The following is a 21,192-nucleotide window of genomic DNA, read 5'->3' on the forward strand; positions in this document are numbered from 1 at the left end:
TGGGGTCGGCCAAATAGCTCAATGGATTAAAGCAGCTGCAAGCAGGTGCAGGGGCCGGGGGTTTGTATATTGGCTAGATTTCCTAGTCAATACTTGCATCAGATAAGTTGGTGCATCATTAAGTTTCAGTGCTGTCTTCTAGAATACTTCTTCATCTTTTTATCACTGAAGGAGGATTTTGATTTTCTTTTCTCCCTCATTGCTTTTTGCTGTGCATGTTCTTGCTTGGTACAAGTCCTTTGTAAGTTATCTTTGCTGAAAACATATTTTTTCTTTGTGTAGATTGACTTTTCATTGTATTAAGTATGTTCTTCCTATTTAAAGAAGATTTTGTTTTAATGTAGTTATTTTCATGTCATTTCTTTAGTAGTTCATCTTTAACTCATGCCTTATGTCAAAATTTGAAGGCGATGTCCCACTCCAGTAACAATGAGCTATTTAGAGACTGACTACACAAACTGCAACCAAAGTCTAGTTATTCATGGAAAAGTGCTGACAATACAATTAAACCTGAATATCCACAGTGGTTCACCAATACAGTTTTTGTACAATTCTAAAGATTTGGTTTTGGCATTTTGCATGTTTACACCCATCTTACATTTTGATCTTGTACTGAGGTAAAAATGTCTTTTTTTTCCCTTCCAGATCATAAAATGTCTTGCAGAATTTATTATGAACTCATCTTTCCCCACTTTTCCTAAAATAGAGGAATATTTATCTGCTTATTTGCTTGTACTCTTTTTCTCTATCATTTTATGAGTCCCAGACTTATTATAATTTCTATGATGAAAAGTCTCAATGTCCTAGGGGCAAATAACCCCTATCAGCCTTTTTTAATTTCCTCATCCCAGTTTTCTTGGCTAGTTTTTACTCTTCATTCTTAAGTTCTGAGTTTTAAAATTTATTCTCATCTGGGTTTGGTGGCACACGTGGGAGGCTAAGACAGAGAAGCACAGTGAATTGGAGACCACTCTGGGCTACATAGTGACTTCAAGGCCAGTCTGTGCAACATATAGAGATCCTGTCTCAAACAACAACAACAACAACAACAACAACAACAACAATAATAATAATGTTTCTCAATTTCTCTTAAGATGTATAATTTTCATTCAGACTGTATTTCATACTGAATATATGGTATCTTTACAATGTCAACTCTTCTAAGCCACATATGTGGTACTTTTCCCACTTATCTAGGTCTTATTTACTGTCTTTCAATAATTTTATCTATATTTTTATGAAACTATTTTGTATCTTTCAGTATTTTCTGGCTCCTTAAGGAGTTTTGAAAGTATTATAATGTTTTATTATGTTTCCTTGTTAGTAATTGCTGTGTGTAGAATAACAAAAGATGTCTGAAGTCTTATTTTACATTTCCTTACAATACTTTCATCCTAGAGAAATGTTAATTTTTAATCTGCCCCTTTTCCCTCTTAGAGTCATAAGAAGAAGACAAGGATAAGGAGTATCAGGAGTCTTCAGGGTCACCTTTACTCACAAAAGTAGAAGATGGGTTGATCCAGGAAAATGAAAACAGCTTAATTTGAGAAGATTGGTTCAGAGAAGAAATAAGTAATTTCACCAGGGAAGAAAGTGTTAACTTTTTCATGACACTAAAAAATAATGCCAAAATGAATCTGGATGTGATGATTTTTTAAATTTTCAATTATTTACTTAATTTAAATTGGTTTAAATTTATTTATTCCACTCTTAGTTTCAAGACAACTTACAAGCATTATATATTCAGTGCAACATATCTGTTTTTAAATTAGTAAGGTGTGAAAAGGGAAATTAAATTTAGAATTCTAAGCCATCAAGGAGAAATGTTATATATTGAAATGCAGGTCACTAATATTTGGATAATGATCAAAGCTGAGTTGTATATATGACTCTAAAGTCTCCAGTGGCCAAAGCAAATTGGTGGATTCTAGGATTTCTCTGTCATTAAGAGACAAACTATTGAGGAAATACAATTTTCAGAGTACTGAGGTCTAGGAAAACATTTCTCCAAAAGTGCTCTCATATAAACCATCAATGGCACATCAATCACAAATACAATAATGATGCCTTACAACTTTTTGTAACTCTTCATGATATCAGAAGGCATACTTTCAAGACAAAATTCGTTGAAATTGATCTGGCTGGAACATGCCTATTAACAAGCCTGAAGTATAAAAAGCACAGGCTGACTTCTTAATTTCGGAATAAAATCTTAGCTCTTTAGTAGACACTGTTAATAGAAATGCTGGTTGATATTTAAAAACAATTTGGGGTATTACAATCAACTAGAAAATACACCAGAAAAAGTCTTGCAACTTGGATGAACAAATGCTGAATACCAAAACAAATGCTTCTCTTAGGAACTGAGTTTAGCTCACAAAGCTGACAGTTTGCAGCCTCAGTAGATGTATTAAGTGACAAATTCCAGTTGAAAAGGAACCATGCATGTTGCTGTGTTAACTATTTATATCACCAGCTCTTAGTGGTATCTGGAATCCAGTAAGTGACTCATAAGGATTTGAAGAATAAATGGAGGAACAAAGCAGCCACATTAATTTCTACAGTGTGAGGTTGGGGACATAGCTCAGCAGTGGCGCAGCATCTGCATGGGAAGCATGAGTTCGAGTTTGACCCCCAAAACCCCCCCAAAACCAAAATATATTCTACAGTGTAACTTCTGCAGAGTTGTGCAGCATAGGTTGCATGTGTCAACAAGGATGTGAAACATAAAATAAATCTCTCTTTTAAGGGTTAAAAGCAGATCCATTTAAATTAAAAAGACAGTTGATAGCTCTCAAAGAAACTAGGGAACCTAATTAAGCCTTAGTATTTATCCCCAGAAGAATTGGCGACACTGTTTAAGGTTGTTGTGAAGATCAAATAGAAAATAAAATTAATGTTTTTTGTGTAACAATATACCCAATACATGTGTAAAAAATGTGTACAATTCCTTAGATACCTTCTATGCATACCCAACTCCTAGCCATTCTCACTATTTGATGGCTGTAGCACACTTCTAAAGCGTTGGGTTTCTGTTCCCTTCTCTTATGCTAAATACTCTCTAACTTTAGTTTCTTTCCCCAGGGGTATTGCAATAGCCCCTAGTTTTCTTGTTTTCTCTGTATGGTTCCTAACCTTGAGACTTTGTGCTTCACAGCATAGCAAGTAAAATGTTACATCCCTAAATTCTAGATTGAAATCCAGATTCTAATGTTGTTAGTTGTTGGATATTAAACAATGTTTCATTGTCCTAATTTAGTCACAGTAACATACCTCATATTTGGGTTGTTGTTAAGTTTTGAATGACACTGCCTACCAATTTTGCACAGGAACTGCCAGAAAAGAATTAATAAGTGTTGATTTTTCTTTCTTTTCTTTTTTTTTAATTTTTCTTGTCATAATTATTCTACCAGAATGTTTGGTCTAAAACCTAACTCTGCCTTGGCTCATCCCTAGGTAAATTTTAACTAAGACTAAAATCCTCTGGGTATGATAGAAGCCTACATACAGAATATGTAACTGTCCTTATATTATGGCTTCAACTTCCCTTCAACCATCTTGAATCCTGCCTCTTTTCCCTCTTTTTATAACCTGACCTGTCATTTCTGTTTCCAGGAACCTAGGTGCAACTATATGCTGGAATGGCTAGTGTTTGGTATATACCCTCCCCCACCCTTTTCTCTGGAATAACTTTTCTTCTTGTCCTGGCAAAAACTTTTCCCTTCTTCAGTTTTTTCTCCTCTGAAACTATCTCTGTTTCTCTCTGTAAAATTAACAACCTTCCTGTTACTACATAAAACATCTAGAAATACACTGAATTTACTTGTCTTTACGCATATCTCTCCAATTGCTTTGAAATGCTTTAGGTCAGGAGCCCTCTCTTTAAGTCAGTTTTAACTTTCAGAATGCTTAGAACAGAGTAAAAATTTATAAATGCTACTTAACAAACGAATAAACTCCTAGCCCTGAGAATCCCACCACCTAATTTGTTTTCAGCGACACTTGTCAACTTACGTCTATCACTTGATTGAAAGAGCACCAATCCCAACCTACAGTCTAACAGAGGTTGGACCCTCCCGAGTTTTCAGAGTATGGTTGCGGGGTCACTAACACAAGCAACGATGCTGACAAAGGAGAAAGAGGCTTTTCTTCCTAGAAATGAGAAGAAAAGGGACTTGCAGCGGATGGCCATAAAAAACTGATTCCGGCCCAGAGCTGCTCCCTCCCCACCCCTTCTGGGAGGGATGTAAAAAGGAGAGGGGGTGGGAGAGGAGAAGAGAGAGTTAAAAAGTTGGTCACCTTCACCCCCATCTCTGTCTCGGAAAACGTTACCTAAATCAGGTGTCCCAAATGGCCTCCCGAAGAGGACTGGGTTCCTGGCTCCTGCATTGCCTCAGTCTCCTTTCTACATCTTTAGGGCTTTCCCTTTCCATTCTCTGCTGAGCGCTCCCCTCCTAAATCTTCATTCACTGGCGACAGAGAGCCGGCTCCAGATTCCTTGGTTCTAGGACCTCTGTGACTGTCAAGGAAAGATGCAAGTCACAGGCAGCCTCAAATCACTGAAAGCAGAGGAAAAAATAAGACCCAGAGAGAAAGGAAAGAAGCAGCATTCCCCAGTGCACAGAAAAACTCCGTATTCAGAAACACGTAGAATCCTCTGGCCATAAGACAGCAGGTTGCCCCTGACTACCCAGAGGACGCGGAGCACCCCACAGAGGAACTTTAAAGGGACTGAAATCTGTTGCCTGTTCCACTAGGAATATTGTTTGCAAGGCACAAGGTGTCTTTTGGTAGTGAGCACCCTCTGCGCATGCGCAGGTCCAGTCGGGAATTACTGCCCAGCCGCTGACTAAGTTGCATTCCTTGAATCTTCGCAGAAAAGACAATTCTTTAATCAGAGTTAGTAATGTGGACAGTACAAAATCGAGAGAGTTTGGGGCTTCTCTCTTTCCCTGTGATGATTGCCATGGTCTGTTGTGCACACAGGTGAGCTTCCGTTGTTGAATCTCTCTCTCTGTCTTTTTATTCTTGGTGTTTTTCTTTTTACATGCCTGCGGGATCATGTATCTTGGTGTTTGGGGGTAGGTGTGCTTGCGTCTCTTTATGTCTGCTTGCCGTTTGTGCTCATTTTGAAAACAGTCCCTACTTCTTCCCTTCAGCGCCAATGAACCCAGCAACATGTCATACGTGAAAGAGACAGTGGACAGATTGCTCAAAGGATATGACATTCGCTTGAGGCCGGACTTTGGAGGTAATGCTTCATCTTTTTTCAACCTGTAACCCATGCCTAGTTACCTTTCCTGACAAAGATAAATGCAAAAAAAAAAAAAAATGTCATTTTCACGAATGTGCACTACGCCCTGGAGCACACACGCACGCACACGCACACACACACACACACGCACGCACGCAGCACTCGTAGGCTCAGGTGCACGAAACCCTAGGCTAAGTTGACCTCCCGGCTGGACACACCCTCTGCATAGTCACTGCATCACGCTTGTGCCCACACCTGTTTTCCGTGGCTGTCCCCGAGGGGGGTAGAGGGAGGAGGGAGCCTGTTGTGGATGTAGTAAGGGCTGGGCGCAGCCAACCCCCACCCCCAGCCACTACCACTCAAGAATATGTCTTACTGTGTCCCACCTCCCCGGCAGGGCCCCCCGTGGACGTCGGGATGCGGATCGATGTGGCCAGCATAGACATGGTCTCCGAAGTGAACATGGTGAGTGGCCTCCCTTCAGGCCCGGCGGCCCGGCTTACGCAGATGCGAAATGGACCGGTCTCCGTGTCCTCTGTGTTTCTTTGGCGGTCACCTCGCCCCTGGCCGGGGGTCCCACGCCGGCGCACACACTCGGTTGGCCCTTGGTTTGTATTTTACACACACACACACACACACACACACACACACACACACACACACACACGCCTCCGGGCTACTGCGGTGTTCCGGAGGAAGCGTGCTCCGCACTATTTTGGGAAGGACCGTGACGGTTGCGCCGGCGGATTGGCTGGGGCGGAGTCTGAGCGCCACTTTCTCCGGGTTTCCCTGCGTGCTCTGAGGCAGGGCACCATCTGCCGGCGGCCACGCGGCCTCTGCCAGCCCGGGGGTCCGCAGCCGCCCCCTCGCGGGGCGCGGAGCCCGCAGCTCCCGCAGCCCGAGCCTGGCGCCCTCCGGGAGAGCTCAGGCTGCGCCAAGCGCTCGGGTCCGCCGTGCCCTCCCCCTGCGTGTCTTGCACAGAGTGTGGCGGGAGCAACAGGCTGAGCTCGCAGTCCTGGCTCGCTAATAGAGCACGCGCCGAGCTGCGAGGGGACGCGAGTATTGCTCCCGAGCGAGAGGGCTGATGGATTGTCTCGCCTACCGTGAACCTTGCGGTGGAAGCACAGTGGGCCGAGTTCTATTGCTTTGCTTTACTCCACAAACCTAAGCGTCCCTGCAGAACTTGATTATTAACAGCCAGGGGGGAGGGCGAGGGGCAAAGAGAGCTTAGCTAAATCCTTCTCTTACAAAGGGCTCCACTTTCGCTCTTTTTTCCTCCCTCTTTGCTGAAAGTGCTGGAAAAATGGTTGGGAAACATTGCTGCCACCCTCTCTGTTGGCTGTTTCCAGGCAGTGCGGGTAGCAGATTTCTAGTTGTTAGAGTTCAGAGGGAAACGCCTGTTGCTTTTCTAGAATCCACCACTTAAAGAAGAAATGCCATTTCTATCCCACTGGTGAAAAATAATATTATGGGCTGCGGAAATGTGGACATCCTGAATAATTAAAAGATGAATCCTTTAGGATTTTATCTGTCTGTAGCTATAAGGCCTGACGAGCTGGCTTTTGTTTCATTCCCAGTGTACTATTTTATTTTAACATAAGAGGGTTTAAGGATTTCTCTTTTCATTTTTCTTCTAGATTATGACAGGAAGAAACAAGTGTTTACAGACTATTAAATAGAATAAAAAGTGTGACAATTTTATTTCTGTCTTTTATAGCTGCAGCTTAAATAACGTACTTAAAATATTGTTTCTGATATTTTGATTGTTTAAAAATACTATTTTCCAGTAATATCTCCGTTGGACTGGAAAAAGAAACAATTTTTAAAACTTAAAGCACTTTAGTGCATATTTCTGACCATCTTTAACAAATTCGATTATATTCTTTTACATCCACGATAACACAAAGCAGTTTTAAAATACTATTTACAGACACCTGGGGTCTAGAATAATAAGTACGCATATATAAATCCTTCCAACTAAGCAAAAGAAACTGGATAAATTGAGCCATGAATTGCTTAACACATTGTATTGAGCAGATGAATGATCATATTTCCCTTTTCAGTCATTTATTTTAGCAATTTGTAAGCAACTAAAAAGGGGAACAGTGCTTTGCCATTGATTTACTTTATCGATAAGATACTAGACTTTCAGAATATCTAAAATTATATAATTCGGTTGGTCAAAGAAGAAAATACATTTCAGGGGAGAGAGCACTTGCAAAATATCAACAAATTCTGAGATTCATACTTCAACACTGAAAAAAAATCTGTTGGCCATATTTTACATATACTTTTTCAGTTTTTTTTTTTTTTTTTTTTTTTTTTTTTTCCTGAACCCAAGGTCTAGCTCTTGTAAAGGAAATTCTCTAATCCTGGACTATATTCTCAGCCTCCCAGCCATTGTTTCAAAAAGTGAATTGAATAGGCAAGCTGCCTATAACCAAAGGACCACCACTACAAAAGTTCTGCATGATCAGCTGTTCAACTAAATTCATGCATAAATTCAGAAAAAGATTTAATCTAATCTTAATAGTACTGGACTTTTCTGCAAAAGATTGAATAATATAGTCTGTTTATTCTCTGGCCCATCATATATGAAGTTTTAAAAAAATGTATCTTCCTAACAGATAAACCTCTGAAAATATATTATGACACTCATCATTTTTCACATTGGTATGAGTGACACAATACAAAAATAGAAAACACTGAAATTTGGAATGTACAGATAAAACTTTAAAGTATGTTGAACTAAAACGCATGTTATCTTTTCATGAATGTTAGAGACATAATAGGGAAATACAAACTACTGGAAGTTGGGCTAAACAAAAACTTGGTTTATTTATACTTTCTTGCTCTCCTCGTAATGATAGCAACCGCCAAGTCTTAGTGGATTTATTTTAACCTGTACTTTTTACAGAAAGCATTGAAATAATTGGATTGGGAATAACTAAGAAAAGTGGAAACAAAAAGGCATTTTTAAAAAAGGATTGAGGATTCTACAGAAACATGAATGATTAGCTCTTACCCTGAAATAAAAAAATCATCTATAACGTGCCTTGAAGTTTAGGTAATGCAAGAATTGAAAGTTGGGGAAAAGAAGACTCTATTTTTAAAAATTAAGCATAGTTTGGTACATTGATAGGCAACTGAGTCTTTTTGGTTTCATAACAGGAAATTTTCACTAAAATTAAAAAATAATAATGGTTAACAATATGATCAAATAATGTTTTTAAGATAATGTAAGTTAAATTCACCAAAACATTAGTCATTTTATATTTTTATTTATCATTATTATCTACTCCATGTTTAGGCAAATAACATGATAATCATGCACTAAATTAATCGATTTGAGAATTGGTTGTTTTTTTTTTTTTACTGTGCTGCTATAAGTAAAATATAATTACAAATTATTTTTAATATTGTCTGTTTCAGAGAGTATCATCACATCAAGAATACTTTCTGATTTGTGTCCTCCATTGTATATTTTTTCAATCAGAAGAAAGAGAAAGAGTATCTATGGCTAAGAATCTCAGCAGTCTTAAGAACCATAAACATGTATTAAAAGAGCACATTACTCCGGCAACATGTACAATTTTTATTTATCATTAAAATATAATTTAAATAAAAAATAACCTTTTTAAAAAAGAACAGCTCTGAGCAGTGAATGCAAAAGCCCTAAAGCATAATTATATAAGAGCAAGTCTTTTTAGGCAATGATGTTATTGAATCAATTACAATTTTTTCTCACATCATTGGCTATGTGGTATGTGTGACAGTGACTACACACTGTTGTCATTTTCTAAATTGGACTCTTTATTGGACTCTTAATCCACTGAGGTTTTAATTTTTTGCATATTCAATCTTTGAATCATTTTAACTTTTTCCACTAACCCCCTTACCCTAAGTAAAAGTACAGACACACGGGCTAACCAGAGATAAACAGGAGCAGCCAAAGTAAAAGGACACAAGGGCTCTCAAACCCATTCTCATTCACTCTGATAAATTCAGTAGCACACAGTGGGCAAGATTTCTCTCTGAGATGTAGTTTCAGAAACCATGTTATCAACTTCATGGAAACAAATAGTTTCAATAGTGTATTTCAGGTTCCAGTCACGGGCTGTTGGGACAATACTGGTCCTCAGATAGGAAGTCCAACCATGACGTTGGCAAGTTCAGTTAGATGTTTTTTGTTTTCTTTTGTTTTGTTATGTTTTTAAATTGAGCATATGCTTGAAAGCCTATAATTTTAGGGCCTCAAGACCAGACTTGATGTTAGATTGTACAATAAAATGAAAATTAATAACATTATTTCTAATGTTTCCAAAGTTGAAATATCAAGTCATTTTTGGAAGTTCTCTTTGTGAAGAATATATTTTATATTTAAAAATTTGAATCTTTAAAAAGTTTAGTCTGTCAAATCAAGAATCTTCCTCTCTATCTCATTCCTCTGCTATATTCTCTTACAACAATTCTCCTTTGAGGAGAGTCAAACACAAAATATGGAGCAACCCCTGAGTGGAAACTCTTACAGTCTCTTGTACATAATGTAGTAATTATTTTTATACACCAGGACTACTTGGATCACTGTTTTGACTGGGCATGACAGTATCATCCAACTGTTACTTCCTTTAACATTTTTCCCAAGACAGCAACAAGAAATGTTGGATCAAAAATGGGAAGTTTTTGTTGCTAGCATGGAACACCTAGCACCTACAAGTTGAAGAAGGAAAACTTTATTTTGGCTTATGATTTCAGAAGCTTCAGTCCATGTTGGACTGGCTGACCTCAGGGCAGAAATATCATGGCAGAAGGGCACAATGCAATGAAACATTTCAGTTCTTGGTGGCCGGGAGGCAGAACACAAGGAAATAGCACCAGAGAGGAAGGGCTTCATACAGAGCCCACTATGACTCACCCTGACACATCTAGAAGATGCCTAGTTCATCCACTAGGCAGCTTCAAGTCAATCAAATTGACAGTCTATCTTAACTGTCACAGTAGTCTTCAAAGTAAGGCTTGAATGATGTGTGGTTTATGTTGCTTTGAACATTAGAGCCAAGACCAAATTGAAGTATTTCTAATGACACTATCCTTTCTCTTTAGGAATATAGGAAGATAGCTCCTCTTCTACACTGCTAATTCAAATAGTATGTTTTTAGCAGTTGCTGTAAAATAGGAAATTACTGCTTTTCATAATCTGTATATCCTACCTCTAGTAGGTGGCTAAAGAGTGAACAATAAACCCTGAGTGTTTGTCTTAGTTGAATATCATAGCACTTCTCTAAGTTTTTGATGACTTCTGTTCTGCACGTACTCCAAATACTTGGCTGCACCCTAGAAAAACACATGAACACATTTTGCATTATCAAAAACATAAAAACAGGGCTTTTAAGATAGAGCTATCTCACCTGTAGGCAAGCACCCCTGAAGGTAAGTGCAGGGACAGGAGTTCGAGCCCCAGGACCACATGTGGTGCTGTCCCCACCCCAGAGCTGGGGAGCACACTGAGCCAGCCACAGAGTCTGGGTATAGTGGCACTTGCCTGTAATCCCAGCACTGGGGGGCTGAAAACAAGAGGATCACTATGAACCTGAGCTGCACAGTGAGACCCTGTACCTAACATAAATTTAAAAAATAATAATTAAAAAACAGTAAAATATTTACAACTAATTTAAATTTAAATAAGAGGGCTCAACTATCATAATCATGATCACACTAGCTGTAAGAAGAAAACAAAACAGTATATGTTGATAGTTTACTACAGAACAGTTTCTGAATCTTATCTTTCATAGTACCAGGATTAAGTTTCTGGATTTTAAACTACTCTTTATAAGCAGATTATGAATTAAGTTCTCTGACTACCTTGACTGAAAGAGAAGGAAGTTAATAGCAGCATTTGATAATCTATTATTCAGCACCCAGAAGATATACTTAAGAAAGAGTTAGTGATTACAAACATAACTCGGCTCATGAACTTAATTCTTTCCACAATTCTGGTCACACTAAATTGGGTGAGGACAGAATCAGCTGTCCCCATAAGGTCAGCATTGAGGCTAGTCATAAGCCTGACTTGCTTCTCATTCAATTCTGTTTGTGACCAAAATTGTGGAAAGAGCTCAGTTTTGGAAGAGAGGTATGACTGTAATTTGGATCAGTGATGAGGACCCTTAAAAAAAGGCCTTTCCTTTACACCAGAAAAAAGTGAAAAATTCCTTTCCTTTATCTGTAGTTAAGCCAATTACTCTTTTTTAGAATTCTCATTGTCCCAATTTTTACTCCTCCACTAAGTGACTTGTGTGTTACCACCTATCTTTCACATCACCATAAAACCTGGCATCATGTTGTGAATTTAAAATTAAAAGGCAAAATTCCAAGAACATTCATTAAACTACTGAATAAAACAGATGGGCTCCCTGTTCTTGTCAAGTTTATGGACTTTTAAAAAATGTGTGTTTAATATCTCTAACCTTAGAATATGAAGAATTTTTTCTTTTAGAAAATTTTAATAGTCGTCTCAATTTTGAGGTGGTTTGGTTCAAAACAAACTTATGGCATATATAGTCTGTTATCGGGCCCTGAACTAAGTCTTAGGGATAGAAATACACTGAGAACAAGGACCATGCCTTCAAAGAGTTTACAGTATAGAGCAGAACACACAATAAATATATTTTAAAATATATTTGTAATAGATACTATGATGGAGACATGTATGTGCAAGATATTATAGAAACTCAGAGATGGAGTTTCTTTTCTTTTTTTCTTTCTGTGGCCTAGTCAGCCCGCCCTGGGGGCAGGGCTGGTGTGGCACATAGTGCCCGGATAGAACTGTGGTCTCTGTGCATTTGTCTGAGCTTGCATAAGCAGGCACTTTAGACCACTGAGCTATCTCTCTGGCCCAGAGATGGACTTTCTAAGGGATAGTGAAGCATCAGTGCCTAAAATGAATCTTAAAGAGGAGCAGTGGTTAACCATTGTGAGTAAGCAGCAAAGTGGGAGCAAGACCAGTCCATGCCAAAAGAACACCACATACAGTCAGCTGTACTAGAAGACAGCATGGAGTGTTCTGAGAACTACAAGCAATTCACAGTTGTGAGAACTGGAGAGGCGTGGAAATATTGTCAACTGACCACACTTAATGCTGAGTGTAAGCTGTATGACAGTGCTGCTGAATGTTATCACTTGTATGAAAAGGGCGCTCTATAATAGTGTGTGCTGGCGTACACACTGACCGTATCTGAAAGTATACACAAGGGTGTGCTTTAGAGAGCTTACTATTCTCTACATGCTCCTCTGAATTTTTGGTTTTAAAAAATGTTATACGTATCCTACAACTCTTATTTTAAAAAAGAGCTTTTATAGAACACACACACACACATAGACAGGGAGCTGCAAAATGATACTGGAATGATGCTTAAAAAATGAATCTTGATCTCAAATTGGAGAAGACTTGCCAAAAGGGCTAAAAAGGCTTTATATTTTATATTTCAAATAGATCATTCTCATAATTATGTGGAGGATGAAATAGAGAAAGATAAAACAGGGTAAAGTACTCTTTCCAAATAAGGAATTGAGGGGTGCTTCAAGGTAAATGAAGGGTGAGACACCCCTAAATTAATGAAGTAACCCTAGGAATGTAAAGCAAAAATATTTTCTTTCAAAAGGAGACAAATCAAGACTTGTCATAGTGGCGCATGCCTGTAATCCCAGCACTGGGGAGGCTGAAAACAGGAAGATCACTAGGAATCAGAGCGGCTATAGTGACCCCTTGTATCAAATACATTGAAAGAGAGAGAGAGAGAGAGAGAGAGAGAGAGAGAGAGAGAGAGAGAGAGAGAGACAGAGACAGAGACAGAGACAGAGACAGAGAGACAGACAGAGACAGAGAGAGAGAGCAAGAAATGAGAAGAATTTTGTGGCTGTTGGATGACAGAGGTTAGAGAAGTGTACGCAAGGGCTCACACTAAGTGTTGCACATCTAGGGCATCATCTGCCCAGGGTTGGCTCCCAGGGAAAGGAGCACTATATACTAGCTCCCTCGTCTGAAAGGGAGCGTATTTGCAGAATGAGAAAAAGAACAGGTTGTCGTAAAGCCCATGTAGGCATAGTGACAGAAAATGTTGGAAACTGGAATAATTTCCAGTATTAGGAAATTGAAGTAGACTAGTCTTGGTGAATATTAGCCTTGATGAATTATCTTGGAGAATCTTCTAATTCTATTATAAATAAATATATCCTTTGAAGAGAAATTCTTGGCCCCCTAAAGATGGTGTTTAAATGAGTCAGAGATGGAGACAGAATAGTAGGGAAAGACATGGACTGCAGCCAGTCTTGTAGCTAGTAAGATAGTTCTTCACCCAGGAGTATCTAAATAGACTGACAGATTTTAGAACACACTTTTCAAATTCCTACAGAGAAATGATCTTTGTATTATGTTTTAGCTGCCTCTATAAAACCACATAGAGAAAAAGATATGTAGAGAACCCACTTACACAGCATCTGTTCTCTTCTCCTCTGCACCCCTAACGTGATTCAGAGTCCTTCTGGAACATGGTTCTTCCTGTGGAACTGCAAGGAAGCAGTGTGAGTTCTTTCAGAAAGTGCTTTTGGTAAGGAAATGAGGCTGGCTTAACGGACAGGGCAAGTGAGGCTGACAGAATGTCCCAAGAAACCAAGCATACCTGCCAGGAAATTAAAAAGTGACTCCTGGGAGCTTTGGAGAGGACAGAAACATTTGAATGGCCTGCAGGGTAGGATTTTAAGCAAGAATTCAATAGCCTTATCCCCTTTGTGATGCTCTTTTAAAAGAGGGAATCTATATAAGCAAAGGCTCATTCATAGATTGTATTATTTAGTTCAGAGAAAGAAGAGAGAGCAAAAGATTCAAATAGAGGAGCGATTTTAGGAGCTGTTAACAATTCACATTTCATCTTCTGACTATGAAAAAAGACAGTGGGTGTGTGGGTAAAGGCTGTCAAATACAAGAGAAAGAAATGAAAGGTTAGATGCCTTGCTCTTGTTGCTGAAGTGATTGATAAGGCAGTTTCTATCGGTGAATCCTACTTGAATGAGAAAATTTACTTGTGATTCTTTCTAAAAGCAGAAGAATAGATTTGTTGAAAGCTCAGAGTTCCTGCCTAATCTAACCCTCTGTGACTTAAGGGAAGACTTTTTTCTTGTGATTTATTATTTTCAAGAGAATGATACATAATTCTCAAGGCAAAAATTCAGTCTTGTGGTTTCCATAGAGACAGCTCATTTGAAATCCTACCTGAGCTTCGAACATTTTCTCATGTCAGTGGCCGCTGATTCTTCCTCCTACCACCTGTAACCCTTCTCCCACTCAAATGCACCTAGATCTACTTCAAAAACCTAAGGAAATTGTTTTTCTTCTGTGGAGCCCACTCAGCAGCCATACTACAGAGAATTTTGCTAAAGAAAGATTATCTGAGACATAAGAGAAAATGAAGACTCTTGAAAAACAAAAGACTCAACACACATTCAGAATCAACCATATAAGGTCTTACTTAAAATTACCTTTACTCTTGCACTGTATAACCTCCAGGAAATTTAGAATTCCATTTTTAATGTTCTCAAGGTAGTATCTACTACATTGTAGAGACTTAATTTTAACATTTATTGGAAGTATAAAATAATTTTTCTTGTCATAAAATTGTTGGTAATAGTAGCACTTACAATTTTAAGTCAGAAATCAATAGTTTCACTGTCAGGTACACCCCACAGCATCATCTGTAATTTTCTTTTATGTTGACCATGAGTCATGGACTGTTTCCATAGAAACAGTTCCATCACATGGCAGAAAGAAAATCATGCACAATTACTTAATGAAAAATTTCAGGGTGTCTCTCTGTCTGTCTGTCTGTCTATCTATCTATCTATCTATCTATCTATCTATCTATCCATCCATCCATCCATCTAATTTTCTTAGAACCTGGATTATCAATGCTTTTAGAAATATTGATGAAATTTCAAAAGAAAAATTTGATGATTATAAAGTGTGTGACATTTAAAAAAGAGGAGACTATCAAGCGTTACTGGTAAGTATACCAAGGGGCTCCTCAGCTAATCTAGAGAACTTTTAAAATATGAAACATTGCATTTTAAGACAGAAACAAGGGTCAGCCAGATAGCTCAGTGGATTGAAGCTCCTGCTTAGGCAGACACAGGGACTGGGGGTCCAATCCCCAGGCCTGCCATGCTGGCCCACCCCAGGGGCTCATTGAGGTGGCCACTGAGACTGGGTGTGGTGGCATGCACTTGAAATCCCAGCACCTAGGAGGCTGCAAACAGGAGGATTACTATGAGTCCTATCTGTATAGTGAGACCCTGTAGACCCTGCAGACCCTGTACTAAATACATTCATAAAATATAAAAACAAGAATTTCATAGAATTTGAAAATATAAAGGCATAAATTGTCTACTCCAGATAAATGTATATATAATATATATTCTGCAATATAAAAATGACTACAGAAATTATATTGTATACATTCACCTATTGCTGTAGTCATTTTTTGAATAATTAATTTTTTAAAGAGGAAAACCAAAAACAAATAACAAGAAAAAAACAGAAACAAGGCAACATAAAACAATACAAATGGTACAGAATTTCAAAGCAAGAATAGAAAATCAACAATTGTTGTTATATTTCATATTGCTATCATAAAATTTGTTGCTCAAATTACCAAATATAGGCATGTAAGATTGATCAAACAATTAAACATTAACACTTCCCTTCAATAAACATTAGTTTTTTTCTTTGTACTTTGTACTTTTTAGTTTTTATTTTAAAGACAGTATAACAATAGCAAATAGGACACTAGAGAAGGTACAAATTTAAAAGAACAAGATGAAAGGAATTCAACTGTGGTTGTTATATTGTTCATTGCTGTCTTCTGCGTAGTTGCTCACATTACAGGTATTAGCATATAGAGTTTGTCAAAGTAAAAAAATTTTGAACATTAACTGCTACTTTCAAAACACTGATAGAAATTAGTAGTACAATCATCTTAGCTATCCTATGTACATACTTACTGATTTTTCCCTTTACTTCCTATCTTTTCTCCTGTCCCTCTTCTCCATCATTTATTCCTTATGTTCAGTTTCTTTTTATTTTACTATAGCTATTGTATCTTTCAGATGTTATTTACTGTTTCAGGTTCTTTACACCAAGGGACAATATAATATTTGGTACAGTTATATATTTAAATCTTCAGGCTATTAAAACCAGGAAATGTGTGTGCCAAATCATTGACCATACTTGTTGTGATAAAATAGCTCTTATCACCTAACCACCTCCATCATACTCTACAATTTAATTGAATGCTGAGCAACTTGAGGCAGGTAGATTGGGAGTTGAAGGCCAGCATGCGCTATGTAGTGAGGCTCTCACAAGAAGTAAAAGCAAAGAAAAGCAAATATTGTCAAAACAAACATCATGATTTCAAGGAACTGCTGAACTGAGGCTGATGAGTATACAGAGGAAGATTCCCCACAAAGGCTAATCCTGATCAAGTGAAAACTTCAGGCTTAATGTGATGAGAAGTGATCTTGAGAAGTTTTGAGGCTGAGCATGAGAAAATGAGGGCAGGATGAAAAATTTGGAGAGTGAAATTGGAAAAACAGAGCAGGCCTTGGTGGGTTATTGGTGCACATCTCCTACGCCTACATAAGCAGTACTTTAGGATATACACCTACAAACTGTATTGTCATCAAGTGAAAGGGCTTTAATAACTTGTCCTCTGAAATTGTAGAAGGGAGTGACTACCGGACACTACATGATGACATCCATCCTATTGTCTGGAAAATCAATGTCATCTACCATAAATTTATCTTGAATTATGTTTCTGCATAGTCACTGTCCTGCTTTTTATACTTTAAAATCCTTTAAAGGATTTGTACCTTTGGTTCTGAAACACAGACAGATGTGAGACAAAGCTCAAAGAACCCTTTATTCTTTTTCAGTACATTTAAACTATTCATTCTCACTGCGAGTAGCTTTATCTTCTCAATCAGAATATGAAACTGTATTGGTAGAATATATAGGTGACACCTACAGAAAGCAATTTCAAGCTTACTGGGAAGAAACCAACTTAAAAAGTTATCATTACAATGTGAAATCTTTAGTTTTGATCCCTGCTGAAATGCAAACAGCTCTGAGAGAAGTGAAAATAATGGAGGTTTTCAAGTCCTCCATTTATACTTGAGTCTGAATGAATGCTTGCATGTGAGAATAGGTTTGCTTACAGGACGGAGATTAAAAACTGGTAAAGTAGAGAGGAGATGCTAGAGTTATTTTGTACTTCTCTCCAACAACCCGCAGTTGTCTGAGTTTGGGAGCCTGTAGAACTGACTGGAAAATGGTAGAGGTGTGCTGAGACAGCATTTGTGTTGCCTGCACTGATCTGCAGTTGAAAAGTATTTTTCTTGATCAGACACTGATTGTTTAGTATCTTTGTAGCCTATGATGTGAAACCAGCAAACTCAAATCCATTCACTGTCCATGTAGCATCCATTTTGACTATTGGGAATCATATTTGTAGCTTTAATACTTAATTCCATAGTGAAAATAAGTAACCGATGGGCAGTGCACAAGATTAGTTTTTTTAAATCCAGGTCTTCTCCATTTGGCAGATACAATTTTGGCATTTCTCTGAACTAGCTTCCCCTGAGTATATGTCTGTAAAGTTATATTTTTAACATATGGCTTTTGTTTGGTAGCGCTGCGCATGAAACCCAATGCCTTGGGTGCGATGAGCCCATCCTCCACCACTGAACTCCAGCCCCAGCCTCTTTATATTTTAATAATTTTAAATCACTATAACATCTCAGAATTATGCTCCATACTAATTTATATCATCCAGTAAAAGTCTATTGACTTTCAAAATCTACTTTACACTCATTTTCATGGAAAATGGAAGTAATTTTCATTATTCTTAGGAATCTGTGAATATCAAAAATATATACTACACACAAATATGTTTGGCTATATGTAATATTTAAAATGTAAAGTACTATAACACTAAGTATTGGTACATTATTTTTTATTTTATTTATTTTTAGTCTTATAATTAACTTTTCCCTCTTTTAATGCCAAGACATCAATAATAGTACTAGTTCACATTACATACATAATCAAATAGAATGATGTTTTTGTTTGATGTTGGGTTTCTCTTTATGCATTTGGAATCACAGTACTGATAATTATAAAACTTCTCTTTGAAAAATGACATAAGAAGCAAGAAGGATTTCTTTCATCTTCTTTCCCAGTAATTTTCTGTTGCTTTGGACACTGAGAAGGACTTGGACCATGTTACCTCTCAAAGTTTCAATCTACATAGAGTCCTCCCATACATCTCTAAGTTTCATCAGTTATATTATTACTTTACACATGGAAGATATGGAATATGTGGTTTTCTATAAGCTTAGCCTGAAAGTTGGGGCTACAGAGTTGACTTCTAGTTTTTAATTATAGGACTTCCATTTATAGGATCTTTTTCATTGCCACTGGTTAGCTTTAGACTGTTCATTTAATTTATTATCCAAACCCACATTCTTAAGAATGAAATGGAACACTATTAATAACTGGCTAAGTTTCATGGATGTTAAAACCAAAATTGTCCTTAGGAAAGCCAGAATTTATGATTACCCTGTACCACCCAAACCCTGGATTTCTCTTTAAAATATGGATAATTACTCTTTTCTTCTTAGGTGACAGAAGACTACATAAGATAATGTGCTTAAGTCTTTTATCACAGTGCCAAACCTCTTAGTAGGTTTAGGGGTGGGGCAAGTTATTTTCAAACACAATATTCATCACTATCATCATTATTATCATCATTGTTATGTTAGCTCATTTGGGATGTTATCTCAGAATATATAGACTCAATGACTTAAAAACAACATAATTTTATCAAAGTTTTTGACAATAGCAAGTCCAAAATCAAGGTGTGACAGGTTCAATGTCTAGTGGCTAAAGACTGTTTCCTGGCCTGTTCTTGTGTGTCTTTGCATACAGAGGGAGAGAGGGAGATTTCAGGAACCTCTTTTCTTTTCTTCCTCCTTTTCTTTCCTTTTTAGTGTATTTGGTGCAGGGTCTCACTACACAGCTTGGACTTATGGTGATCCTCCTACTTTCAGCCTCCCCAGTGCTAGGGTTATAGGTATGCCCCGGACTCTGACTGGCTTAGCCCACCCTGGGGGCAGGGTTGGTATGACATGTGGTTCCAGGAATAGAAGTTCTGTCCCTGTGCTTGCCTAAGCTGGCCTAAGCAGGTGCTTTAATCTGCTGCGCTATCTTGCAGGCCCTCTGGGACCACTTTTCAAAAAGAGTAATGAGAGTTTTGTCTTTCTATCTAGTCTTTTCTCAAAGACACCCCCCAAATTTATTCACTCTGAGGATTACCCTTTAGCTTATGATTTTGTAAGGATACATTGATTCAGTCTATATTACTATCATCATTAGACTTACCAATATATATGATGAATTTGTTGGTGAGAAAACCTATCTCAGGCAATTATACTAAAGTTTGCAGATAAACCAAGAAAATCATGATGTATCAGTTTATTTATGTTTCTAAGAGCTTTGTAAGAACAAAGAAGCCTGATAAAAGCTCTAAAGTTTTTATGAATTATAGGATTTACTTAATGTACTTTCTATTCCTAATAGCAATACCACAGACTGATTACACAGATAGAGTACTTTTTAAAGAAGAGGAATGATTTTTCTCACAGGTAGAAGGTTAAAGGACTACATCTGGTGATGCTCATCTTGTGGACAATAGTCCTGAGGAAGAGGAAGGCAGTCTATATCAGGAGTCAGGGTGCATGCATGCACATGTGCATCTTCTTTAAATTTTTTACCCTTTGCTTATAAAAACAGCAGCATTCGATCTTGGGAGGAAGGCAGCACAATGACCACATCTAATCTACCCACCTCTGAAGATCCATTATGGTTTACATCTAAAATAGCCCCACAATTTCATGTACTTGGAAAGTGATTAGATTATGGGGTACTAGAGATGATTTCCTCTTAGGGTTGAGATCTAAAAATCCCTGGTGGCATGTCCTGGGAGAGTATTTCTCCCTTCTCTGGCTTCTTTTCTCTTCTTTTTTTTTTCTGGCCACCATGATGTGAGCAGTTTTGCCCCTGCTGTGCCCTTCTGTTACATTGTTTCTACCTTGGAGCTGTTAAGCCATCAGCTAAACTTCCGAACTGTCAGCTGAAATAAAGCTCTCCTCTAAGTTATGGGGTCAGGTATTGTGTCTCCATGAGGAGGACAGTAACTAAGACAAAGCCCCTCTGAAAACATCTCAGTTAGGTTAAGTTTCTCCCCTCTTGGTGCTTTCAGTAAAGATTAAATTTCTACACATGAAGCCTTGGGGGACACAGTTAAATAACATCCAGACTATAGCAGAGAACATCCAAGAGTCTCATGGGAAGCTGAGTTATGGAAGCTAACCCTCTGTATGAAGTCACAGTTTCCCATGAGTGGCACCAGATAATAGTTCTGTAGAAGAAATGAGATCTAAACAAAATGTAGTCCAGCTGGGATATGCAAGAATAATCAGGAAGGACGGTGATGGAGAGTCCATGCAGCAAACTAGTACTGAGAAATCTGTCAAAGCAAAATTGCCAGGGATATTTTGAAAAGACAGGGGTTCATTGATCCCATATGATTCTTCAGGCCTAGAAAGTTATGTTGAAGTCTTGATAGTAATAATGAATACATATGCAGCATTTTTACAAAGCAGGTACTATTTTAACTACTTTAAAAAATTAATCCACTTAATCTATAAGCAACTAACTTAAATGTGTGTTAGTATCCCCTTTGTAGACAAGTAAACTAAAGAAAAAAATTAAATAACTTGCTCAAGGCTGTACAGCTAGTAAGTGACAGAATTATGATCTGCTCAGGCTT

General features: G+C 37.9%; 1 protein-coding gene across 1 annotated transcript in view; it reads left to right on the plus strand.

Moving 5' to 3' along the window:
• The first annotated feature begins 4,646 nt into the window (after positions 1–4,646).
• Positions 4,647–21,192, plus strand: part of Gabrb1 (gamma-aminobutyric acid type A receptor beta1 subunit) — a 426,238-nt gene continuing 409,692 nt past the window's right edge. The window contains exons 1-3 of the mRNA XM_004645660.2: positions 4,647–4,986; positions 5,160–5,251; positions 5,652–5,719. Coding sequence (XP_004645717.1) covers positions 4,907–4,986; positions 5,160–5,251; positions 5,652–5,719 — 240 coding nt within the window. The 5' untranslated portion in view covers positions 4,647–4,906. The remainder of the gene's footprint in view (positions 4,987–5,159; positions 5,252–5,651; positions 5,720–21,192) is intronic.

This window comes from Octodon degus, unplaced genomic scaffold (genome assembly GCF_000260255.1).
Source record: "Octodon degus isolate 3935 unplaced genomic scaffold, OctDeg1.0 scaffold00235, whole genome shotgun sequence".
Taxonomy (NCBI): domain Eukaryota; kingdom Metazoa; phylum Chordata; class Mammalia; order Rodentia; family Octodontidae; genus Octodon; species Octodon degus.